This window comes from Empidonax traillii, unplaced genomic scaffold, assembly GCF_003031625.1.
Source record: "Empidonax traillii isolate 1590-97213 ecotype Southwest subspecies unplaced genomic scaffold, ASM303162v1 scaffold91:size2966241, whole genome shotgun sequence".
In the NCBI taxonomy this organism is placed as follows: domain Eukaryota; kingdom Metazoa; phylum Chordata; class Aves; order Passeriformes; family Tyrannidae; genus Empidonax; species Empidonax traillii.
This window is the reverse complement of record NW_020955284.1, coordinates 1,808,095-1,834,900: the sequence shown is the minus strand read 5'-3', so window position 1 is coordinate 1,834,900 and position 26,806 is coordinate 1,808,095. Positions and strand designations below refer to the sequence as shown.

Genomic DNA, 26,806 nt, shown 5'->3' with positions numbered 1-26,806 from the left:
TTCTTCTGTGTGACTTTCCTTAACTACTTTCTGCTTTCCCCTGCTGAGTCTTTGATGCTGTCCTTGTTTTTTAAGCTGCCAACTGGAGAGATATGGTAGATTTTATTTCTCATTCTGACAATAAGCCCTGGGAATTTAACGTGAATTGAAGTCCAGTCAGTCCTCTATTTCCCGGAGGAGCTTGAGCTGTAATTTTGTTTAGCACTTTACAGTTCTAGTACTCATCTTTTTAATGTATTTTTTTAGTACATGATTACAACACTATTTTGGTGCTAATTGTAGGGGGTTTATATTTATTTGCAGTTCTGTCCCCCTTTGTAAGACCTTGGAAAACGTAGGTGGTATCAATTGCACAAAAAAAGAAAATCGAGTGGTGATGTAACAAGCATTAAAAAGGACCACACTTTTAAACACGTGGGTATTGAGGACTCAGTGCAGTAGATTAACTAAAACATTGAATCAGGAAGAAGAGGTAAGTTGGAGTTCCCAGCCCTGTCGTAACTGAGAGTTTTATTTTGGTTTTGGACCATTAATAATGAGTTCATCACCATTGTGAATATGGCTTTGGTATACATTAAAACTCCATCCTGATACTGCTGAACTTCTTCGTCCCAGTGTTGATGTGGGCCTGGCCTTTGAGGAACAACTTTGTTGTCTGCTGGTCTTCCATAGTGCTGAGTGGCATTCCCCAGGAACAAGTTTCCCTATTTTGTTAAACAAGGATTAATTCTGCCTGCACTACAGAGGTCTGGGAAGACTGCAGTTATTACTGTTTGGAGGGGAGGTTACATTTGTGTGCCAATAATGATAAGGGATGATTTTGCAACTCTTGATAACAGAACAAAGCTCCCTTCAGGCTGTGCTCTCGATTTGTCCTTAGGCAGTTCTGAAATTTATCATGTGTTATGTGCCCATTTTTCTGAGACTTCAAACGTGGGATAAAGGCAGGGAGATTTTTTTTTTTAATCCACCTTGTTTTAATGTTGAGATTGTGTCCTTCATTTCCCCACTGGGAGTAATTTTTCATCTCCTCTATACTGATTGAAATAGAATTGTCCAAGGAGGCACGATTTCTCATCCACAGGGCTTGGGTTTTTGATTCTGCCCTTGTTTATATAAAATATTGCTTTGACTCCTTGAAGTGTGCATTCCTTGGTCAGCTCTGTTCTTCACTTATTGCTGTACTCTTAATGTCACCAAATTGGTGACTTGTATTTGTGTATTATATATACATAGCCTGACTGATGAGTGAGGACAAAAAGACTAGCCATACTTCTAATCCATATAATTACTAACTTGTCTGCATGTTTCATTTCAGCAAGAAGTGATGGCAGTGGCTGGTTACTTTGTTACAATCCATTTTATTCTGGTAACATTCCATTAATTTTAATTGCAGGGACTGGCATAATGCAGTGGTCACCCAGGCTCAGGTTGGTGGGGCTTTTAACCAGAATGTAGCACTGCAGCACGCTCAAATCTTCTTATTTTATGTCGTGATTAGTGAGTAAAACAAGACACAAAACAGGAAGAGCCTTGTGCTTATTCACATAGCTGAAAATGTTTTATACAGACACAACCACCTTTTAAAAATGTGGGTTCAGAAATGCACTTAGATCCAGCCTTACTAGCACTGATGGAAAAGCAGGACTGAAAACGAACTGCTGAACAAATTATCTTTTGTTATTCAAATGCTCAGTGGGGCCTTTTTGTCTCTGTAACTGGGGAAATCAATAGGCAATTAATGTGCAGGTAAGAGTCAATATTTTAGAAAGCATCTTATGGCTTGGGATCAATTTTCGCCTATAGAAAAGCTTCCTGGTAGTTTAAAGATTTCTCATTTGAATCTTGACATTTGGATCCTCGGTGCTTAATTACCATTGAGGATGGAACATCACTGTTTTCCAAGGATGTGTGAATCCCACCCAGTGCATCCTTTGTACACACCCTTAATCAGCCATTGATAGAAGTTGGCTATTCACTCTCTAAATCCAGACAAATTAATCTTCCACTAAAAGTGAAAAATGCTTATGAAGAAAAATATTTGCATGAGGCAATGTGATTGCTAAAACACTGGTTTGTCAAGAAGACATCTGTGATATTACGGATGAAGTATCCATATTTTGATTATCTTATTCATGAAATCGTACTGGTTTGTGGCTATTCATTTCCTGTTGTTTTCCTCTGTTATAAATCAGGAAGATGAGTTTGGGCAGCTAGAGTGCTTTGTCCAGACAGGATTCACATTTATCACATTTAAAAAGTAACCTGGTAAAAGGTCACCGTATTAAATCAATATTTTCTTTTTTTTTACTGCATTGCCTTGGAAAACGTTGATTTTCTTCGCTTACCCACCCCCACAGCAGACATGTAATGGGAGTTTAAAGCAGTGGTTCAAATCAGCAATTACTGGGATGCTGAGCTCTGTCTAGAAAAACAAAACCTGATAATACTAAATAACTTCAGTGCCAGAAGTTGAGGGTTTGAAGGTTGCCCATCGATGTGATGGGTTAGGCCCCATGTTACCTGTGCTTAAGGCCCTTGTATCTATGCACTGAAAAAATGTGTTTTATTTTGGCAAGCTAACTAATCTCTGTTTCTATATCAACCAAAATTTTCTAGCTTCATTAACTAATTTAGATTCATTAACAAATTTATGGCCATTAAGAAAATGGCTTTGAGGGATGAAAATTTCATGAGTTTAATTTTTTTATATAAGCATTGTTACAATACATTAAGTTTGTGAGTGGTTTTGCTTGGTTTTTTTTTTTTTAACCTTCTTTCACTCATAGAAACTGAATCACAAGAGGCTGAGGTCCAAATCCAGCCAGGATAGGAATAGTGTCCCACTGAATTTTAGAAATTTTGAATTAAAATATCTGTCTGGATTTGGACAATCACGCAGAAATTCTGTGGCAAGGAAAGAACCTGGAATTTGAAAAAAATATCTGCCTTCCACAAAATCCTCAAGAATTCATTTTACCCTCCTTGTGGAACTGCAGTCCGTGGTAGTTTTTAGGAGCTTTTGGAGAGATCACTGAGGTGTCTCTGATTTATTTTTTTAAGGCATTCAGGATTTTTTTCACAGTAAACAAAACCTGACTTGTAGATGGATTAAAAACGATTGCTATGTGAAACAGGTAGAGTTTACTAACTGGTGCTACTAATTGATGTAATTATCACTAATTAAATGTTCTAAAGATAGCGATTTTTGTAATGCTTTTTCAATGGGTTGAAGAGGTTTATGAAGCTGATCAATGCAGAGCAGTTCTAGAATTGTATATTAAGACTAAATTAAGTTAGTGCTACAGAAGATATTTTCCTAATGTATTTAGCCTGGAACAAAACCAATATCACATTTAGCTAACCAGGTCACTTGATGAATGAGTGCAGGGTAGGAGATTTGCTTTTAATGAATATTCAACCTAAAAAATAGCTATATTCCCCCTTTCATGCTAGTAAAGACTGAGTGCTTATATACTAATGGAAAAAATAATTGCAGAGGGTCATGAGTGTGAATGAATAAAAAAGGAATTTGTTCAGATTTTCTCAGAAAATACGTTATGCTTGTTCTTGCCTTTCAGTTAATTGATCTGCTTTTTCAAAGGCAATTTGGTAGATCCTGTCAGCACACAAATACCTCTTCAGAGTCTGTTGTACAAGTGGCATTTAGGCTGACTAAAATTTATGTTTTGTGTTCTTTTGTTGTGGAGGAGGTAATTCCTCTGATTTGATAACTTGTTATGCCACAGTTGGGAGTGATTAATATTGATTACAAATATTTGCTATTCGCAAATGGTGATTGAAAGGCACTTCCCTAAAGTGGTGCATAGTGACGGTTCTCAGTGAAATAATTGCTGAGGTGAAAACACGATTATTAAGATGAGTCAGTCATAATGACCTTAAATAGCTGATTTCCCAGTTTTTTAGTTGCCTGTTCAGTGCTTCAGCTGGGGCACCTCTCAAGAGGTGAGTGAAGGAAGGTTGTATTTCTGGGGTTTTTTTTTCATAGGAAATTAGGAAATCCCCATGTGCTCAGAAACCATTTTCGAGATGGTCACTTTGTAGCAGAGTTCAGGGGCATGTGGGACTTGTGAGAGGGGACTTCTTAGGGATTTCAGCTCCATCTGACATAGATGAACTGTTCTTCAGCCTTATGTCTGCATGAGTTCTTCCTGGTGAGAGCTTCAGAAAGGACATGTTGGGCATTTTGGTCCTCTGCTGAGGTTTTCAATTACCTCGTTGCTGCATACTTGCAATGACAGTCCCCATATTTGACTTCAGTCTTTCCCTTACTCTAGAATTAGCTATGTCTGACGTAGAGTAATTCTATGTCAGAATCCCTCTGTCTATACAGTTCTGCAACATCTCTGCAACCTTCATTTTGAGTAAAAGTATTAATGGCAACAACAAAACATCATCTTCCTTGTGACTTTCATGAAAGCTCTTGGATTCTGGCTTAATTCCTGCTTCTCAGCATGCTGACCAGAGGCCTCATAGAAGTATTATACATATTATTTTATCCCTATATATTTTGAATACGAGCTGTATCAGAGATATTAAACGGTGTTTTAACCATAATGGTCTATTAAATTTGTGCCTCTTAGAGTGTAAATTATTTCCATAATGGAGGGTGATTGCTCTGTTTTGTCAATCCCTCATCAATTCATGGACCCTGCAGGGTGTACGTGCTTACTCGTGTTTGAGTGATTTTGTATGCAACCCCCATTATTGTTTGTTCTTCAATAAACAGCCTCTAATGTCTAAAACTGTGTGTGAGCTGTTACTTAACAGCTAAAAAATTTGCCAGAACTGTTATTGCCCTCCTAGCAGAGAGCTTGTTGTCTGTGAATGCTCAGAGAGATCTTGAATCAGATTATTAACTCCTTTGCAATCAGTTTTCCTTCAGTGTTAATTGTGCTGCTAAATCCTAGGACGTTGTGTTTAAAAATAACTCAAAAGTCGGTGTCACATCACAGACACATTCTGATGCTTAAAAGAACAGATGCCTAAGTTGTGGGCACAACCTGCCTATAACAAGTCGAGTTTTGTGGTGAATTGTGTGTTTACATGCACAGGAGGGATGCTTGTTATGTTTGTACACACTCATCTCAGAACCACCTCCCTTCATACCTTCTCCTTGCCCCCTCTAATACACGATCATTGTGTATCATGGCAGGAGGTCCTAGGAGTTATTGGCAGGTATTCGATGTATCAGACAAGCCTTTACAACGCAACAAAAGGCCCTGCTTGGTGGCTCTGAGTCTTTTTTTTTTTTTTTTTAATTCAGGTTGTAGAGTTTTACAAATGGAAAAATATTAGTCTTGTTCTTCCCCCACAGATGTGCACACATAGCTCTACTTAAGATGTTTGGTATTTGGATTAAATATTAGCTCCCTTTTGTTCACAGACTGTGCAAGCAGCTTGTAAATTATGGAGTAAAAATGAGGGGCTTGTAACTACCAGTAACAAGTAATGCCTGTGCATCCTGGATTTAAGCACTAAAAGTGGTGCTGATTTAACATTTCTGAGCTTGCAATAAGAGGTGTAAGGGCAGAGCTGGCTTTTTGCCTTTGAAGTGTGTACAAGTCTTTCTCTCACAGTTAGCAGTGTCTTTGTTGAAGTGAATGCCAATGATGGTTCTACATCTCAATAAAATGATGATACCAGGTTATAGATAAGACCTTTCACCCTGCAGAATCCTGAGTTGCTTTTCTAAACCCCCGTAATTCCTTAATCCTGCAAATACAACGATATTGACAGAAAATTGTGGTAAGGAGGAGGTTTAAGTCAAGGTTAAAGGAACAGAAAAATGCTGTGAGCTCCCTGCTGTCCACAGGAACATCTGTGCAATCTTAAATGAAAGGCTGGCTTTGTGGTATCAGAAATCGAGAGAGCTTTTCTCTTTTGTGGCACTCACCCAGGGCAGCCAGCAAAGAGGTTTTATTCTTGTCTGCGATTCTCCCATCAGAAGTAAAGATAATAACGCTCCTTATTGTGCCCCATCTATTTGCAGAACAAGTTCTGTGGAGTGCAGGAGGTCTTTTTTTAAGTCCAGGTCTATACTGCAAAGTTGTGTTGGTGTCACTGCACGAGAGCTGAGGTTGTGAAAAATTAATCCTCCCTTGCAGAAATCATGTTGTTAAAGTTCCTTCTGGCAAGGATGCTAACCTCCTGGCTTTCCATCCTAGTTCTGCTATGAAAATGAATGTTCATTTGCAAACATGAAGGAAAACCATTAGCATTCTTTCAAATCAAAATGTAATCACATCTTCCTGATTTCAAAGCCCTTCCCTCTCTGCAAATCTCATTAATTATCCCAGACAGGTGTTTTTCAACAAAAGCTCCTTCTTGCGTTCTCTCTTCTCCTTCAGTCTCCTACTTGAGCTAATGAAGCTTCAGCGATGTTTGTGGAACAATGGAGCAATTTATGTAACTGCAGGTTGGAGAGAACAAATAAGGAACGGTAATTGAGGAGGGGCCAGAGGAGAGGCTGCCGGAGCAAAGTTCCTCTGTCTGTGTAAAGAGATCTCTCATTACTGATGATTAGGGAGGAAGCATCACAGAGTAGCTGTGCTGAAAAAAAACCCTGTTCTTTGATAGTTTATTGATATGCAGATGCTGCTTTATGAAAGGACCACTGACATCGTTAGGTCCTCGAGTTAATTGGAGTGTAGGTTTGGGTTAAGGGAGGGGAACTGGCATTACCTCCACACAGGTCCTGTGGGAAGTCACTGATTTAAAAAACTCCTGGGCATGACTTACAGCTGTGTGAAAGCTGTTTACCAACACCTTGTGCATAAATTGGATGATTCTCTCTGGGATGAGCTGGGCTTCTTTTCTGTGTGGAAATGTGCTATGGAATTGAAGACTTTGTGCTTCCAGAAATATTTGATGCATATTTATAATTACAGCAGGTCTTCTTTCCTGGTTGTTGTAAACAGGTCCTGCCTGCTCAGTTTATGCCTAGACAATAGGAAAGAGGTATTTTTTCTAGCAGGTATGGTAATACAAATTAAACACAGGTGTTTTGCTGGGCTGGTTGACAAGCAAGCCCTGCCTTGTCCAGTGGTTATGCATTTTCACAGTTCTTATTTGATTATGCCTAGAAACTCCCTAGTCCTTGCCTCTTCCAAATTCATATAGACATTTATATTCTGAACACTAAAAATCAGCAGAATTCAAATACTCTTTCAAGCATATTTGAATTGGTCATCAGGTACTCCGAAACTTCTCGAATAGCTCAGAACGTTTTCAGTATGAAAACCAGGCTCAGGTGTGACCTCATGTCCAGGCATAAGTAGTTATTTTTCTTTTTTATTTGGCAAGGCAAGAGCTCTTATTTCAGGAGGGAATGTAAGTATCTTCCCTGCAAAATCCACCAATGAATAAAATTACTTTCAGCCAAGTGTAGATAATTCTGCCCATATGGAGGTCAGAGACCATGAAAATACTATGCAAAAGGCTCACAATGAAATATGTCCATTTCTTCACCCTTTGGGAAATGAAGGTGTAACAACTAGTACCTTTTTATCAGACTCAGCAGTCTAGTAGTCCCAACTCTCCTGCTGAACAAAGGAAGAGAACCACAGCTGGAAACTGGTGCCTTGGTCACGTTATAACTCTTTCATTTTTAGGCAGGCCAGTGGGTTGTGTAAGTCACAGAAAGAGTTAATGTGACCTTTCCAGATCTCAGTTGCGTGTATCATGCTCTGGAAAAGACCCCAGGTTGGAGAGAACTGAGTGATGTGCACATCCCACACCCTCAGTGTGCTGTCGGGAACCTGCTAACCAGAGGTAAGAGACACTCGGCTGTTTCGGGAACTGGTTTTTTGTGAGATTCGTGGGCTTTAACTGCCTCCTCAGGCAAATCCATGGATGTTTTCCTTCCAGTTGGATTTTATCATTCCCAGCAACACCTTGTTTACCATAAAATATTCGGCAAGCTTCATATAAAAATATTTTATTAGGGTTTTCAGAAGGGAACAGACACAGGGAAAGGTATGAGCAGGCTCAACAGTACATCCTGTCAGTTCATAGTACATGTATTTCAAAGGGTATATTTTAACCCATATATAAACAGACTGACAGAACATGTCACAAGACTGAAATATATACACAAGACAAGACATTATTTCAATCCTGACTTCAGATGACAATACTGATCTACTTAACAAATATCACTGCGATACAGTTGGATGGCATTTTCTTTTTTACTCCTAGCAGCAGCCAAAAAGCAGTTTGCTTGCAACAGCTAGGTGTAATTGGCAATCACAACATCATAAGCTTTTGGGTACTACTTTACAGCATTTGGGCCTCTATTTGTAAAATGTTGTTTTCAGACTTATGATCTTGAGCTTTCCCTGTGCAATACTGTTAAAAATGAGCATTTGCCATGGCAACTAATTACATGTTTGTGTTACCACATCACTGAGCAGTGCCAACAGAGGTGGGCAGTGGAATTTGTCTGCTTTTCGGTCGTACTCTGTGCCCAAAGAGGTTATAGAACACACGGGTGGGTGTGATGAAGCATGAGATGGGAAGCAGAGATAAAATGCCCCAAGATTTTACGTTAAAAACCCAAGGCTAGAGCCCCTGGTCTCCTGAATCTGGTGCTCTGTCTGTGGAATGAGTTGACTGCTTTGAAAAAAATTAAAACATAAAAGAATTGATGCTCATGTTGACTGATTATGTTGATCTCCATTCAAGTGATGTATTTTAAAAGGAAGAATGCAAGTGTTCTGAATCTTGCTAAAATTCCCCACTCCTTGGGGAGTGGAAGGGACATCTATTGCACCCCACGGAAGAGGGATCCAGATTATGGCTGCAGCTGCTGTAGCAAAAAGGATAAACGAGGTGTTTTCCTTCTGAGGTTCATGCTTTTCTTTATCACCACATACATGTGACAACTTAGGAAAAAACACTCCCATTTATGGGGAAAATCAGATCTGCAAACAGCTAAACTGTAATTTAGTGCCATAGTTTAAGGTCAGATATTATTTTGTCAGCTTTTATTTTCCAGTTTTCTTTATTTTAGCAAAATGCTGGTGCTGCTCAGCCTGACTAGGTGGCAGCAGAGCTCTTTTGTGGCATCTGCAAGTGGCGGACACAGACTTCACCGTCTGTGGTTAACGTCAAAAGGAAAAACCCCTTTACCCTCCTATGCTGTGGGATTTTGTTGATGATGAACCAGAATAAATTAATAGTGGTCTCGCTGCTGCCTTCCTCACCTGCCCCAGGCCACTGCTCCCAGCTCCCAGGTTCTTCCAAGGAAGGAAGCTGCATTCCTACACCAATACTGGAGCATTAAACCAAGACTCTCCTCATTCTCACACGGGGCTGGCTTCTCTTTCAGCAGTTCTGAAGGGCATCGCGAGGTTGAATCTTCAGCTTCTTGGGACAGAGGAGTTTAATAAAAGCCCTTCTGAAGCTGTAGTGGCAGAGAGGGTACAGGACAGGGTTGATGGCCGAGTTGATCCACAGCAGCCAAAAGGAAGTCTCGTACCAGTACTCAGAGATACAGTGGCCATGGCAGCCAGCACGGACGATCATCAGAAGAGTGTATGGTGCCCAGCAAATCCCAAAAATGCCCACGATGATTGCCAGGGATTTGGCCACTTTCTTGTCTCTAGAGAGCCTGAAGCGTTGAGTCATGCTCTGGGACATGATCTTCATCCTTTTCTCTAAGGACGGAGTGGACGCTGAATTTTTACAGCTCTTTTTGTTGCAACACTTGGGTTTCCCGGAGCTCTCCGAGCTTGTTGCCAGCAGGTCTTTGGCACCCAAGCTGGAAGTGGAGGCTGTTGCTTGAGCTTTGCTCTTAGAGAGGTCGGGGGTTTCAGCTGACTCCTTCTGCTCCCACTTACAGCATTTCAAGGAAAGCTTTGCTTCTGGGCTCGTTTCCATCTCTTCAGTGAAGGACTGGTTGTGCACTTCATGGAGAATGTCCAGACGTATCTTGGTGCGCTTCTGTATGTTCAGGTAAATGCTCAGGTTGAAAAACATTACGCTGATGAAAGGGGTGAAGAACTCCAGGGTAGAGGCTGTCATGAGAAAATACCAGTTGTAGAAAAACTCAGCGTAGCACTCCCCGGTGGGAATGATGCTGTGGCCCGATATGTACTCCCAGCTGATAATGGCAGGTCCGTACAGCAGGAATGCCAACACCCACACCATCACCATCTTCAGCACCGCTTGCTTGGTGTTGCCTTGCTGGGCTCTGTAAGCGACCTGCAACGGGAAAACCTTTTCTTAAGGATGGTCCCACACCCCAGCTGCTGGAGACTCCTCACAAATGAACTGGTAGCGTTCCTGGTAAAGTTGCTAGGCAATACCCCATCAGTCTAACAAACTCATATGCCTTAGGCAACGGGAGCAATTGCTAGATAAATCACACTCTTGCAGGGAAGATTTAGAACGCTCATTTTGCAGCTCCGAAATGTGGTGTCTGCTTGGTGGAAATGTACTGACTTGGCTGGAGCCTGGCACTCACCTGCACCCACCACTTGCCTGAGCTGTCCCTTGTAACCCCGGAGGAGATGCATGCATCAAACTCCTGGATAAGGCATCCAGCTCTGGCTCCCTCTGAGACTTGCAGCTAATCTGTGTTGTATTTGGAGTCGGGAAAGGAGCAAACAGGAATGGATCAGACCTGCCTGTGGTGAACTGCTCGTTACCTCCTGTGATGGGATGAGCATTTTCATCTCCCCACACACCCAGAGACCTCAGGGCTGTGCCCTGCCAAAGCTGGCACTGCAATCTACTGCCTTGGTAGCCAGGGAGAAGCTGTGAGTCTGACTGCAATCCACTTGTTCGTCCTGGAGATAATAAGCCCCTGCAAGTTAGTAATAGGTCTGCTTGCCTCGCTGGCTCCCTTGTACACTACTATCCTGTCACAGGGAAGGGAACACCTGCACAATGGGGTCTGAGGCTTAAGTGATTTAATTACGCCAGGAATACTAATCTGAAACCACAGCTGAATTATGTATTTGTGGATAATTATTGCTTTCCATCACCAGGCTGAAAGATTCATAATTTCTGGAGGATTCAAAGAGCTTTTAATTATTGCAGAGAATCTGGAGGATAAGGCAGGAGGAGAGTTATTTCCCTCTCAGCTGCCATGACAGGACTCACCGCTCTTGTCACCGAGAGGAATCTGTCATAGCTAATTAGTACGATGTTGAAGACCGAAGAGGTGCAGAGCAGGTAATCAACTACCAGCCAGAGTTTGCAGAGGCTTCTCCCGAAAATCCATCTCCCCGTCAGCACATAGGGCACGTACAGCGGGATGCAGAAGGCACCTGCAACCGGAGGGGTCCGTTCCCGTTGAGAAGCGGGGTTCTGCAGCGTGGGGAGATGCCGCGCTGGGACCGCGGGACCCGCCGGGGGACGGCGGGAGGGGACCCCGGTACCGCGGGAGGGTGTCGGGGGGCAGGAGCGGGGCACGGCCGAGGGGACCCGGGGTGCCGGTGGGGCAGGAGAGTGCCGGGGTGCCGGGCAGGAGGAGCCCCGGGCGCCGCTGCCGGTACCGCCGCCAAGTTGCCGGCGGTCCGTGCCGGGCGCGGGGCCCCGCGGGGGGCGGCACTTTACCTACTAGGAAATCCGAGATGGCCAGGTTGAGGAGGAAGAAGTTGTTCTGGGTGCGCAGGCTGGAGTCCGCCACGAAGGCGAGCATCACCAGCGCGTTGCCGGCCACGGTGACGGCGATGAGCAGGGCCATGAGCGCGCCCAGAGCCGCCGTGCCCGCGGCCGCGAAGCGCCCGGCGGCGGCCGAGCCGTTCAGCGCCCCGCCGCTCTCCATGGCCCCGCCGCTCCGCCACCGCGCCGCCGCCGCGGGGCTGCCGCCACTCCCAGCCCCGCCCGCATCCCGCCCCCCGCCCCGCCGGCGAGACCGCCGCTCCGGCCCCCAGCGTCCCCGCGTACCCCACACCCCCGCCCAGAGCAGCCCCGAATCCCTTGGAGCGTCCCTGCATCCCTACAGAGCATCCCTGAATCCCCCCAAGCATCCCTGAGCATCCTTACGTTCTCCATTGACCTCTCAACGCGGGAGTGCCCCTGTATTGCCCCAGAGCATCCCTGAATCCCTTCACAGCAAACCTGAGCATCCTCCCATTCTCCCTTCCCCTCTCAATCCGGGAGCATCCTTGCTTTACCCTGGAGAGTCCCTGCATCCCTCCAGAGCATCCCTGAATCTCTCCAAAACATCCCCGAATCATCCAGACCGTTCTCTCCCATTCCCCCTTCCCCTCTCAGCCTGGGAGCATCACTGCATTACCTCAGAGTATCCTTGCCCCCACCCACAAATCATCTCTACATTCCTCCTTCCCCTCTCAGCTCAGGAGAACCCTTGAATTCTCCCAGAGCATCCTTGCAGTTTGCACAGCAACATTTCTGCATCTCCCCAGAGCATCCCCCAAGAGAGAGGCCATGAGGAGTGCTTATGGTTCCTGCCCTGGGGTCTGTGCCTTAATGAAGAGAAGTCAAGGCTTCACTTGCCTTTTAATCAGAGGCAGCCAGGAGGGCTCCCTGGGCAGGTGGAGCATGGAGGGGGATGCTTTTGCCTGTGCCTCTCCCAAGTGGCAGGAGGAAGATGCAGAACATGCCACTTGGTCACAAACCAAGGAGCCCTTGCTCCCAGCCCCAGCTCCGGGGAGGTGATTAATGGTCCCTCCTCCCTCCACTTGTTCAGCTCTTCATGGCTAAAGAGAATAACTTTTGTCTGAGTACTTGCTTTAGCTGGTGATGCTGCAGGATGAAACTACCTACAACTGTACAACCCCTGTTCATGGTCCCTGCTCCAGACCTCAGGAGTGGAAACATTGTCACGGGTGTCATGTCACTGGGAAGGATCAGCTCCACAATCAGCACCTCTGGAGATAGGCACAGGGGTGTGCAGAGCAGCAACACTGGGAACCAGAGAAGGATACTGGCTGGAACCCCTGGCCAAGCACTCTTCTTTCTGGAGAAGTCTGGTAAGTCGTGTGTGTCTGTGAAGAACAGATAAAAAAAGCAAAGCAAGAAAATTGTGCAAACCTAAAAACATGACCAAAGCTAATGCCCAGGAGTTTTGCCGCCTTCTGATTGCTCCAAAAGCTATTTTCACATCAGGAACTGCTACAGACTCGCTGACTTTCTCTTCAAACCCACTACCGCAGCCACTGTCTTGATAGCAGTGGCTGATCCTGCTGGGAGGAGGCTGAGAGGGCTCTCTTGAATCACAATAAATCATTTGCAGCCCGCAGAGCTGAGCAGTGGGAGCACTTCTCAGTGCTCCCCCAGGGGTGGCCTTTGTGCACCCACCAAAGGGTGGCCTCAACAAGGACCAGCCTGATCCTGTCCCTTAACGTGCCTGGCACTGGGACAACGTTCTGGCCCCGTGTTTGGAGCTGGGCTCTCTTTTCCCAGATCTGTGCAGGGCTCTGCAGCCGGGCAGACCTGCGGCTGCCTGGCACGGTTTGTCCCCTTCCTCAGGGAGACAAGTGTCCCCAAGCCACTCCACTCCACGGACGGCTCAGTCTCCGCTGCTGCCACGTCCCGACAGAGGATGTCACTGTGGGCTCGTGGGAGCCGCGGGTGGGAGAGCTGAGGATGCCGCGAAAAACTCCTGGTCAGTGGGAGAACGGCTTCGAGGAACCTCATGTGGGGCTTCAGCGCTGCTTTGAGGATAATCAGATTAAACAACGCACCTGGCTGCCTTCCCTGCAGGGCGGTGAACAGCCTGGCTGGGCAGCCACAGTGGAGAGGACCTGAATTTTATGCCTATCACCACAGATGTGATGGAGAAAGAGCTTTTTTTTGATAACACTCATGATGTTTAATGAACCCACACACTGCTTTCATTGTGTGACTGTTTGTGATCTGGTGTTATGTGTGATTTATAGCCACTCAGTCAAACATTAGTATTCACTGAAATGTTTACAAATTCCAAATTACTGTGTGCATGCTGCAGTGCTATCCCTAGGAGATGTCTGCTGTTTCTTAGCTGCCATTCATTATTCAGAGTCTTCACTGTCCAGATAGGAAGCAAAAACCGTCTTTCGTACCTAAGGTGATTTCTAAAATGATATAATGTAGTGTTGACAAATCACAATTAGTGTTTATCCAGAGTAAATTGCCAGGATTGTTCGATAACTAAGAGGTGACAGAGCTAGTCCTGAAGTTCCGCTCTTGCTTCAGCAGACAGGACAAACATATTTCTAATATATTTCAGGAAACGTGCTATCTTGGTAAGAAAACAAAGAAATCACCCAGCCTGAAGGGGTGGTTAGACCAGATCACATACAGACATGCAAGCAGATGGTATGATAGCTAATGTTTGGACCTGGCTTATGCATTACATATGCCATGTAGATGTGCCATGTGTTCATAAGTACTTATATATTTCATATAGGGTGCATTCATCACCCTGCAGTCAGGCCATGGTGTCCTCTTCTTGGTTAAGAGGCTGCCACAGACTCAGACCCTTAATCCTTGTGGGAGTACAGGGGCCAAAATTGGACCTTTCCAGAGGGTCAGAGCTGCAGTTCAGCTCCAAGCTCTCCTGAGCCTGATTTCTGTTTATTCCAAGGTTGTGCCTGAGAAACAGGGTCTGGGGGTGGCAGATCCAAGAATGGTTGAGGCTGGAGGGGACCTCTTGAGATATCCTAGACCAACTCCTCTGCTGAAGCAGGGTCAGATACAGCAGGTTGCCCGGGACTTTATCTGGTCGGGGTTTGAATATCTCCAGCAAAGAAGACTCCATAACTTCTCAGACAATCTGTTCCAGTCTACCCTTACAGTCAAAATGTCTTCTTTTGTCTGGTTCCTTTCTGTACTGAAATGTGCATGAGCTCCTCTGACAGGAAGCTGCCAAGAACCTGGATTCTGTGGGGAAATCGTAGGGGAAAAAAGCTTACAGATCAGTAGAAATAGATTCCAGTGCTGTTGGAGGGCTGCTAATTTTGAGTCCTAATCTTATAAATTGTTTCTTACGTGGTAAGCCAAATTCTACGTACAAATACCCTCGACTCCACGAGGCAGCAGATGGCTGAAAAATGTCAAAAATTTGCTGCCCCTCAACTCCAGGCACATCTATAATTCAGTGCTTGCAGTGATTTGCTTGGCTTCAGCTCAGGAATCATCTGGAGCTTCGACATCAGAAGTGCCTCTGCTGTGGGGCACAGATGTGTGGGCAAAGCAGCCCATCCACAGGTGAGCTCAGCTGCACTGGGGCACGTGCGTGTGCCTGACTGGGCATTGCTTTCACTCACTTCTTCAGGAAAAGGAGAGATGGGAGTTCCCATTTCTCCTGGAACAAATCAAATAAAACCAATAAATCAGGTATTAATGACTCGTAATCTGTAGGGACAGAAGTAACATCCCCTGGATGTTGATCAGCCTCCTTCCAACCTTCCGTGGAGGAATTTGCACTTTGATACAGGTTTAGACATGCATCATTGCAGTTACACAGGGAGGACAGCTGTGTCCTGAAATCAAGGGTTATGGAAATCGGAAGACACATTAGCATCAGTAACCCTTAATGGGTAAACAAGAGCTTTTTTTGACACTTTCCCTTTGTCCTGTGGCTGTCTCTCCATTTCCATGGAGGCAGAGATTCCACACTGAGGAGTTTGCCCTTCGAAGGGGCAGTGAGGACCTGCAGGGCTGAAGGCAGTGCAAGCTCCAAACCTCCAGACGAGGTGCTGTTATGGCTATGCACAAATCATAGTTTTTCCATTGCTTACTTCTGTCCCATGGAGCCAGTTTGCCTGTGAAACAAACTTTAAAGAAAGAGATGATTAAAAAACCTCTTTGTGTTCACATCTTTACTGATGAGGGTTGAAAGTGCTTTGGCATTCACACAAGGATCTGTCACTATGAAACCCGTCCCTTTGTTTTATTTCCTTTTCTTCTGCCTTTCATCACGGAAAATGTTTATTCTGTTGGGAAAATTCCCTTTTTTGAGATACCCTTGCAAGTTACCAGAACACGTGGGTGAGGGTGAGGGCAGATGGCAGAGAAAAGAGATTCCAGAGTGGTTGAGAGCAAAAGGAGCCCTTGAGCTCCTGCTTTGCCAGACCCCAAAGCTACAGCACAAACCCTCAGTATAAATATTTTACATGTAGCATCAGTGGGTAGGACATAGAAAATGCCAGGGGAGCATTTCTCATGCTGGAGATGCCTTTCCAGTGAAATGATACTCTTTGATATATATTTCTCTTTTAAAAACAAACTCAACAACAACTTGTCTGTCCAAACTTTGGGAGCTATTAGGACTGAAAACCAGCAGGGCAATCCAAACCTGGATGGGACATGAGGATATCAGTTTCTGGATGTGCTTCATCCACTGCTCAGCCAGGTGTCAAAACAACTTCTACTGGTGGCAGAATGTCTCTTCCTTACCATACTACCAGGGACATAACTGAGCAAGTCTGATTTCATATAAGGACAATGATGACTGGATCTTCTTAAAAATGCTGAGAAATACCCTGTGAACCAGCTTTCACAAAGGTAGGGAGAGCAGTAACATCTCCATTCTCATGTGGAGCATGTGCTGAGAGCTGCTCTGAGCAGCACCAGTGGCTGCAAAGCCACCACGTCCCTGAGAAGGACCACAAATACAGGAGGGGAATTGTCCCTGTCTGGGCACAGTGTGTGTTCAGAACCAGTCCTCTGCCTTTTCACTCCTTTCTTTTCCTTCCTTCTTTCCTCACCTTCCTTTCTTCTTTCTCTCTGTTCTGAGTTGTAACCTGCAAATACCGAAGTGTCCAAAAATGCATCCTTTACTACAGGGAGACTGTTCATAGTCAGACCTGTCCCAAACTGCTGTGACTGTTTTTGGATTCTTGGGAACTAAATCCTTAAAGTTACAAATCACCTTGTCATCCAAGAAAGTCACATTTCTATCCTTGTGCAAACCAACAGCAGTTTTGTGAGCAGGAAAATGCTGAGTTTAGTGACTCTGGGGGAGGAAAGCACCTCAGAGCAGGATGAGTAATGCCATTAGTAATGGAGTAACTGTCTGATCAAACACCTGACTCTTGTCAAGGCCAACTCAATATTGTATTTTGAAACGAAAATTTCGGAGCACAAAGGGAATAAAAACAAAAGTCATCCTACATCTGTCAGCTTGGACTGAGTTGGTGGCTGCTGCTACGACCAATACATGTTTTCAGAGAGAGACAGCAGGGTCTGAATAGCAAGACATGATATCCATGTACAGCTGCTGCCAACGACGCTGGAAGCATTTTATCACATGGAGGAGTGAATGTTAAAGCTCTGTTGAAAAAGTATCCATTAAAACTGGTACTCCATCAGGGGATGGTTTAAGAGGCAAGGCTGGGCTTTGTTCCTAATACTCCTAATGGCAGCGAGTGGTGGAGGTTATGAGTGACAAGAGGACATTTGGGGAGAACTAAAAAATTTCTAATCGAAGCCAGTGCAGTTCCCAGGCAGATGGAAAACAGAGCGGCTGTAGAGAAATGAGCTGTGGCACAGTGTGCTCCTTAGCATTCCGTCAAACTTCATAAAACTTCACGACACCAAGCAATTAGAGGGGTAGAGTTTAAGCCCACTTGTGGAGTCCACGGATTTCTTCAGAGCTACCACCAGGTTCTCATGTGAGGAGACCTACAAATGTCAGCTCCCTCGCTTCCTGCAGGGCCTCGGAGGCAGGGAACTCATTGGTAACCTTATGTAATATTTAACAGACTTCCTTGGCTAATTAAGTATATTACTTTATATAGTAACTAACATATCTCTAATATGTATCAAAATTTAATTCAGTTTAATTCATTATCACTGCTCAACATGGGCCCAATTCTCTTCCCTCTTATAAAGATGCAAATACATTAATTCATTGAGTGCATCAGGGCAGGGGACAGAGCCCTTGTTTTGCCAGATCACTTCCAAACAGAAATATAGAAAACTTTAGTCTTGTCTCTGCCCAACTTAATTGAAACAAGAGAGTTACTTCAGAGTCCTGCCAAGGAAGCTGAGAGCAGAAGCTGACCCCAAAAACTCCCATCAGGCATCTTACAAGCTGGAAGGCTCTTCAGGCACAGTATTTGAGGGGCTTTTCTGTAAGTCAAAGCTTGTATTTCCTGTCTGATAGTTCTTCTCCAAGCATATTGGTTGTATAAGCAACACAGAATAGAAGGAAACATGTTTCTCTGGAGAGCAGAAGGCAAACAAGATCTCTGTGCCTGAGATTAGGAAAATCAGCAGTGTAGCTAGTTTTAGCTTGTTTATTTGACCATTTGGCTTCTGTGAAGGCCCTGATAATAAAGCCTAGTGTCTCCAGGCTGCTGGACAGTGCTGACAGAGAGGAGAGGACAGGACAATGCTGCTCTGCTGCCAGGGAAGACAGGGAGGGATACATTGGGGAGATACAAGCAGAGATTCAGGCAGCACTGGCTTGGCTGGACCAAAACTGCCTGTCCAAAGATTCTCTGTAGGGTCATGGGCTGTGGATGGCACCTTTGTCAGGCAGACACCCTGGGCTGACCCACAGATCCTTCCCGAGGCATCCTACAGGTGAAGATCAGGCAGAAGTTCATGGAGATGCTGCTATTGCCATTCTTAGCAGGAATTTCAAGTGTCTGTGTCTCTAAAAGCCCTCTCAAAGGCACCCTGTGAAAGGCTACAAGGTCCAACAGCTTCAGCATCAGCAAGCTCATTTTCTCTGGAGGAGGGTACCCTTCCTGAGGAGAGGGGATGACATCCCTCTGTCCTTCCAACTCCCATCAGCTCTGCTGAGTCCCCTCTCCCACTCCCTGTGAGCCACTGACCCTTCTCCATTTTTGAAGAGGCTGGATTCTGCTCAGCTCCCTGGTTATGAGTTTGTTACCAGAGGGAAGCTGATCACCCCCACCCGCCCCTTGCCTTCCAAAGCCTGACCCGCAGTCTACAGAGCAGTCTAATTTATAAAGACCTTCATCTGTACAAGGATTTTCCCTGACTCCTGGCTTTTCTCATAAAAAAATCCCGTCTCAGCCCTATCTCTGGCTGCCTGTGACAGCGCCAAGCCTGCCCTTAGATCTGTCTAATAAAGGCAGATGGAAAATGTATTTCCTATTGAACCTCGGTGTGCCTAATGTATTCCCTTCTATTAGCGACTGCTCTGGGTCCTGATCTCTGATTCGTCTTCTTTTCAGGCTTCCTTTTGATGTTGGTTACAAGGCAGCAGAGACTAATAGAGACTATGTCAGGCATCTGACTACAAAAGCATGGGGAAGAGGAATTAAAAGGGACATGGTGACAGGAGGAAGGCAAAGCATTTAGGAAGCATCAGCTCACCGCAGGCAAAGCCGCAGCGACGCTCAGGATGTTTTTGCCTGTGCTGTTATCTACAGCCTTCCTCTTCCAAGCCAAAATCTTTGTTCCTGGAGCTGGTTTGGCCTCTAGACAAGCCAGTTGTTTGGAATGAGATTTGTACAGACAAAGGCAGTATGGGACAAAGGCACCAGAGCCCTCCTGGATCTGGAGGGGAGGTGAAACTTCCAGCAGGTCTCTCTATTGGACTGGCTTGCAACAAACAGAGTTTTAGAAACAAAATCCATCTCATCAGCCAGCCTGGTGTTTGCTGAGGTTTCTGGCCCATTCCTCTGTAAAGAGTGGGAGTTTGCTGTGGCTGTAAGTAACAGGATTCTCATTTTCCTGACTGCGATTATGAGATTCCTCTTCTTGTGAAACCACTCAGCTAAGCTGTCTCAGGGGACCCCAAACGCTACAGAGCTGCCACTGGATGGAACAGCTGCTGCCATCTGAGGAGAGTTCAGAACATCCTGGAACAAATAACGGGAAAAAGAAAAACTGGAAGTTCTTCCCTCTGCAGTAAGTAATCACATTCTGCTGGCGCTGCCCTCTGCCTAATCAGAGTGCAGCCATGCTGGAAGTAGGAGAAGTTGAGGACTAGGAACATTAAACACCTCTGGTGTAAATTAAGGGTCTGAATCACACAGGAGCTGTAGGAAAACAAGATGTGCAGGAGCTGGGTCTTCCTTCTGGAGTGTGTTTACTGTCATTCTCCTGGTTGTTCTCTGCCCCAGCACGGCAGGACCGCTGGTCAGATCTGGCCCCTCCAGGGGATGATGGTCAATCAGTGATTTTCGGCATGGTGTAGTGCCAGAGCAAGAATAGGAGCAAGAATTTGGGAGATGTAGAAGCCAGGTCTCCTTTTAGACTGCATGATAAACTATACCTACTTATTCCAAAACCAGTGGCCACAGAAACTCCTCTTTCCCTGTTACTTCCCATGTTTCTCCTCCATGCAGAGCCCGAGAAACATCTCCTGCTAGCAGGGCAGAGGAAGTGAAAAATAATTCCTCACCTGTCTCTTTTGCTCTTTCCTTTCTATCATGGAGCCTACAAGACACTGTGAAGTCTAAAAATTATTGTCAACCACACAAAAAGCTCCGTCATACAGTTTTTGCAGGTAGTATCATCTGATGAAGGCTGGGTTGGAGGATTCCTCAGTAATTTGCTTGGAAAAAAAGAGAAGAGCGGCAAAAAAAGAAATGTGATTCAGACCTGAACGTGGGGTGAGGATGCCAAGTTTTCCTGGGGTTATACAGCTCACCTGTGGCTGGGGGGTATTTCTGGTCTCTGCACAGAAAGGGTTTTCTTACTTCCCAACCAGATCCTGAAGGAGACAAAATACAGTGGGTGTTCCCATGGGCAGAGAAGTGCTCCCTGGAGCTGCAGCTGGGATTGGCCAGAGAAGCACACCCTGGGCAACTGGGAACAGAGGAGGGGACCAGACTGGGACTGGGTGCCTTTAGCATCTCCCTGGTGGCTAGAAGTCTTGGCAGTGAGGAGCTGGGACATTCGCCCTCCCCACCACTCGCAGGGCCCCAGATCCCACCACCCTGCCACACCCTTCCAGTTAGGACCACAGGGCAATTTCCCTTAACTTCCCCTTGTCCTGCTCTGCTTGAACACTGTGAGGTGGTTTGTGGGAAAGGCTCTGCCTGTCTCTTCAGACACTATTCCCCTTTCTCTTGCTTTCTGCTCTCCGTCAGTGTCGTCTGAGAGCACTCCGTGGTTTGTTAAAAAGAGAGGGATGAACTGCCCAAATAATTTTGCAAACCACTGTGTGTAAAGGCACAGAACAGCCTTCTGAAACAGTTAATAATTCCAGTTGTTAATAATGCATCACGCACAGCTGATGCTTTTCCCAGCGCCCACAGACGGGCCTTGCAGATCCCACTTGTTTGCAGGCAGGTTGGGAAGGAGAGAGAAGTGATTCTGAATAACATTTCATGTGACACTTGGCATTTAAGAATATTATGGCATTGTTTTAAAGCACTTCACCAGTCTCTAAGCAATCCCGCCTGCGATTGTATGTATAAAAATGTGCTTATTTGTTTCCACGAAATAATGACTTTATTCATGTGATCTCCTCAGCCTGTCACAGCCCTTTTTTGAGCATCAGCACGCACAACAGACTTCCACAAATTAATTGTGCAAAGTGCTCAGTGTTTTGAGAAACAGTTCCTAAATAGATACTTGGTGTTGAGCAAGAAAGGTGATTAGGAAATCGCATGAGTTGCTGTTTGCAGCAGCTGGATTTCAGAAAGTTTCAGAAAGTTACAGCCCCTCTTGAAAACAAGCAGGAAATATTCCATAATATTTCTCTAATTCGGTTATCATGATTAAGTTGTTTTTGTCTAATTATACTAATTTCAGCAGCTCAGACCAGCTGAAGTCAACGTCCTGCTCGCTGCCCCGGCTGGCAGTCCTGCAGAAGCACATCATGAAGGGATGATCAGGGCTGATGGAGCTTCAGGGATGTGCTTCAAAGAGCTTTTCTATTACTCTGTTCATCATCTTCGCAGCTCTGGTCACTGTGTCAGGCCCACGGCAAGGTGTCGAACAGTGGAAAAAACAGTGCAAGGACAAGGAGGAGAGAGGATTGTGTCTGTAATTGCTCATCTCTAATTATCTGCCATTGTGCATTCTGTTCCTGCTTCTCATTAGCATAGAACGGGGAAAGTGTTTAATTGCAACACGTTTCTGTCTATGGCATTATCTGAGAGCAGAGCAGATCAAATCAGCCTGCCTTGTGGGGACGAGGGAGTGATTATCTTCTCCAGGGCAGGAGGGTACAGCTGAGGGAGATCAAGAGGCAGAATACAGATCGAGGGGTGCTGTGCGCCAGCCTGCAGTTACACCAGTGCCACCTGGAGCAGGCTGTTCCCTCCTCTTCTTCCCGCTGATCACTTGGTGGTGGCAGAGTCCCACATCTCAGCCAAGATCCCAACGCGTTTAGCATCGGGAGGCTGGTTTTCCACAGCACCCCCTTCAGCTGTCACACTCTTCAGGGCACTGCTACCTTGGGGGACAGGGAACTGCACTACAGTGGCTGCTGGTAGCCTGGATTTGGGATGAGCACACACTTGGCTGTGCCTTGTCCCTGTGTCCTGCGCACAGTCCTTGCACAGGGGCATTGAAATGCAATCCTGGGGTTGCACAACGGCAGCAGCTGCTTGGGGGGGAGAGGAACAGACAGACCTCTGCCCCCGGGGGGCTGCGGGAGGGGAACTGAGCTGAACAAGCACCAAAATCAAGTTGCAAGAAAGAGGCTCCATAACACTGAAATGTACTTTGGCCACAGACTGATTTTATTGATGCACACGGGGAATGACACGAATTTGAGCTGCTGAATGCGGAGCAGCCAGAAGTAGAGGCAAAACTACCCAGACCTGACCTGCGGTCCAGCTTCCAGTGCAGTGAGAGGTGCTAAAGCTGCCTCTTCCTCAGGGTGCAGGGGAGTGTGATGTTGAGCCTGCTGAGCTGGCCCCATGCTATGGGCACTCACCCTGGTACCAGAGGACTTTAGAGAGGGCTCTGGCATCACTTTTGTGCCATGACATGAGGAGTTGGGTTTCAAACCAATGCTCTCTGCTCCCGGTTGCCCCTTTCCTTGCAGCCAAAGGAATTTTTCCATGGCCTGGCCGGATCTGTGCTCACGAACCAATCAGACCAGCAAGAACGATATAATCAACACTGTTACCCTGGCATATTAGCCTGAACATCCAAGTAAGTCACCTCACAGCTCTGCTAACACCTGATCTGCTGCACCCATTCCCACAGCCTTGAAGCTCTGCCACGAGTCAGACCTAACAGCAGACTTAATTAAAGGGTGGCAGCCTGCCAGCATGCAAGAGGCAGAGCTGAGCTGGCTTCGGGGCTCTCAAAGAGGTATTTAAAAAAAAAACAACCCTGGGAAATAACAGGGAAATCCCTGCCACACTGATGTTGCTGTGGGTCAAGGGTCCGCTTTGCCTCAGGTTCATCCCCTGGGAAGAAGCTCTTGTGCAGGGGCTTGGCAGGCCCCTGGTCCTGTGGCTGAGGTAGGAGAAGCTGAGGACAAGGAACACTAGACAGCTCTGGTGTAAATGCTCACAGGGGGGTGCACCAGTGAGGTGTTGAGTCCCAGCTCCATCCTGCTCTGCTGGTAATGGGTACCCCCCATTTCCGTGGGCTCAAGTGGAGCTCAGGAGAGCTCTGGGCTCTTCCCCTGTGTTGCTCTCTGCGTGACAAGGGATTGCAGGCTGGGGTCCATGGCCTTGTACCCCAGATGTGTGTTGGCAGAGAGCTGAACATACAGACCTGCTTCCCTGCCCATCCCGCCTGCCTCAGCCCCAAGACAGTCTTGCTAATTCTTTACCTTCTCAAGCCTCAGGTTTATTCAATTCTGTGACAAAATGAGATGAATATTTCCATGGTTATCTGAGATCTAAACATCTTCCCAGAGACCCCAGCAGGAGTGAAGGATGGTGACCATCTGACCTGGGGCCCAGCCCTGTTATGGAGTTGTCATGGCATCTGCCCCTCTGGGCCCTTCCCGAGGCCGTGTGCCATCTGATGTCTCAGTGCAATCTTGATGCTGGAGGATCTCCAGAGATGGATACTCACTGCCCCTCCTTAGAGGACAAACGCATTTTTGCATCTGGAACTGAGTGCCAGCAGGCACACAAAAGCAGGACAAGGACGAACCAGCTGTGGGAGGAGAAAGGTAAAGTCCTCGGGTACCACTTTGCAGCAGGCAGATCCCTGTGGCATATGTGCTTCTCAGCACCAGGCAGATAACAGACAATACCCTGATTATTGGAATGCATTTAGCATTCACACCAAATTCTGTGAATGCCTGGTTAAAGAATAGCTATACCATCAAAAAAAAAAAAAAAAAAAAAAGACCAGAGAAAAAGAAATCAGCCTTTGGTTTCTGAGTCATCGCTTTGCTTCGCACTCAGGGTTTGGTCCACTGTGTGTCCAGCATAATTATTAAGCAGGTTCTGATGGAAGAATTTTATTTACCCAGCCTCAAAAAGAATCTTTAATAGTTGATTGGATCAAAAAACCAATAATTTATTTTTCAATAAGTGCTTTAGATGTAAGATCAATGGCTTGAGGTTGATTGATAAGAGCTGTTTGCAAAGACCTTAGATCTAATTGTACTCAGGCAATCACACAGACTTTTTCTTTGACTAGTACTAGACACCATCCCTCTTGTGCAGATGGGGGGAGGTACCAGAAAATAGCAATACTTTGCACTGGAGAGTTGCTCAGCAACTGCCCCATATTATTTTTGAGTTATCCATGAGCGCAGCCTCTTTTCTCTTTGATCTTCACATAATTTTTGTTGCTGCTACTTCTCAAAAAAGGCAACATTTTAAAAGAATTGCATCTCCATTTGCCACAATCTTTTTTTTTGTTTTGTTTTGTTTTGTTTTGTTTTGTTTTGTTTTGTTTTGTTTTTTTTCTTCCGAGCACAACCAAAGCTTGATGACATTGGGGAAAGCAGTGCATTGCTTTGCAGAGGGGAGGAAATAAAGGTCCATCTATTCCGCTAGAGCCTTTCATGGGGCACAGGAGGACAGAGATTTAGCATCTTTTTCTGTTCATGGTCCATAGATGATATTCAGAAGCAAAATAACTGTGCTTAACTCTTGCCACCAAGCAGGCTCACAGCTGGGTTTGGGCAGGCGGGGTGGTATTAGAGCTCCCATTTTGGCAGCATTTGATTAAGAAATGGCAGTGGGGTGATTTGTCAAGAGAACAGAGTGCCAGGGCTGGGATTTCTCACACTGCTGTAATCCCAGACAGATCTTGGCATGGAAAACATCAGTATACAGTCCTGATTTGGAAAGAGCATCGCGTCTTGCCAGGCAGATATTATGAGCCCTGCTGATAAACACCTCTGTGGGATGCAAAAAGTGATCCAACCCTGAGCTGCTCATCCTGGACCAGTGCTGTCCCCGTGCTCTGGGTGACACAGATCCCTCGTGGGGCCCACCAGAAAGGAGCTTCTGATTATTGGGGTGTGTCTGATCCTCCTCTCTTTCTCATTTATTTTCTGCTATTGCCACACACAGTGGGAAACAAGAGTTTTGCACTTTGTTTTGGTCCCTCCTGGGTACCACGCACAGAAGGAGAGCACCAAATAAAACACCAAGTCTCTGCAATAATAAAAAAATCTCAGAAAATATAGAGAAGAAAATAGCCAATGAATTTAAACAGCATTTGCAAATAGGAGTCAGGAGCATCTTCCCTGAAATCTCTCAACAGCAGCACTGTAAAACCCCTGACAAATACATGGGATTAAAGCTGGAATGATCCCAGCACAGGAGGGCTCATGCCACTCCTGAGCCAGGTTACAGCCCAGATGGGGGATGTTCCTAAGGGGAACAATGAATTTCACCATTTCTCTGCCTCAGAGTAACCCCATTAGGCAACACCTTAACCAGGTAGAGCCACTTGTGTGCATAGGGGGTCCTTCTTGCACTCCTTCCTCAGAAAGCAGCTGGTTTGTTTTGCTGGTGTTTGACCGTGTGCCATCCAAAACTCAGAACAAAAAAAAACCCCGAAACTTTTAATGCAAATTAAGACCCGAGGCAGCAGAAGGAAGGAAATTTCTACATCTAGTAAAAATCTCAGCCTCAAAGGTCTAAAAATAGACCTTTCTTGCCTTGGAATTCTAGCCTTGCCTTGTAAGTACAGATTATTGCATTCATAATTTAAATGTTGGATGGGTATAAAATTACTGGCGTGGGAGTTATTCAGTTTCTGGTAAGTACATTTACATTAAATAGCGGCAGCACGTTCAAAAGATAGGAAAAAACCCTTCCACTTCTGTGTGCTCGAAGCAGTGAGAGCATGGGCAGCCTCACAAGGCTGCTGTTGTGAACAGACAATGTTTTTTTTTTTTTTCCTACTTAAAACCTGATAAAGTTCACCATGGCTCAAAGGGCACTTGTGTCTCCTCTCTTGGCATGGAAAAACTCTGGACTCATCCCTCTCTGGGCTAAAAGAACCCCCAGAGCTGATCTGAGCACTGCCAGGACTGGCTTTTTGTCTAGTTTCCAAACATTACATCTTGCCACCTCCGTGCCTGTGAATCTGGAAAGACAAATTTCACAGTGTCCCTCTCCTGGGACATCTATTCCTCTCTACAACTGGATAGAGGGTAGAGCTTGCTGGATATCATCAGGTGGACCTCAAGTGAGGTTGTGACCACCCCTTGCTCACACTTGTGGGATGAAAACTCTTCCCCAATCACTGTCATCACTTTCCTGGCTTTCCAGGCATCTCTGAGTATTTGATTTTCCCTGTGTGCACACAGACATGTGCAGGAGACCCTCCTCTGGTGCTGCCTGGAAAAGCAGTGCTGGGATATCCACAGGGTCACAGTCTGGGGCCATGCACTTGCTTGCCAGAGAGCCTGGGAGTTTCTGTGATTTTATTTTTCGTGATTGCTGTTTCAATTCACAGAGTGAGGGCGTACCAATGAATCACATCTTGGTCAATTAGAATTTTCCTGTGAGTC

General features: G+C 45.7%; 1 protein-coding gene across 1 annotated transcript; it reads right to left on the bottom strand.

Moving 5' to 3' along the window:
• Nucleotides 1-8,904: 8,904 nt before the first annotated feature.
• Nucleotides 8,905-12,027, bottom strand: HRH3 (histamine receptor H3). Its single transcript, XM_027881564.1, has 4 exons — nt 12,019-12,027; nt 11,587-11,971; nt 11,131-11,297; nt 8,905-10,227 (listed from the first exon to the last, which is right to left on the bottom strand). Exons 1-4 carry the CDS (start codon nt 12,025-12,027, stop codon nt 9,349-9,351), a joined length of 1,440 nt encoding a protein of 479 aa, XP_027737365.1. The 3' UTR covers nt 8,905-9,348.
• Nucleotides 12,028-26,806: the final 14,779 nt, after the last annotated feature.

Bases quoted from the DNA above. Each gene is read 5' to 3' on its own strand.
- HRH3 (XM_027881564.1), bottom strand. The intron at 11,298-11,586 runs GTAAAGTGCCGC...CTCCGGTTGCAG, and splicing joins CATCTCGGATTTCCTAGTAG to GTGCCTTCTGCATCCCGCTG. The intron at 10,228-11,130 runs GTGAGTCCTGTC...TTCCCGTTGCAG, and splicing joins TCCTCTCGGTGACAAGAGCG to GTCGCTTACAGAGCCCAGCA.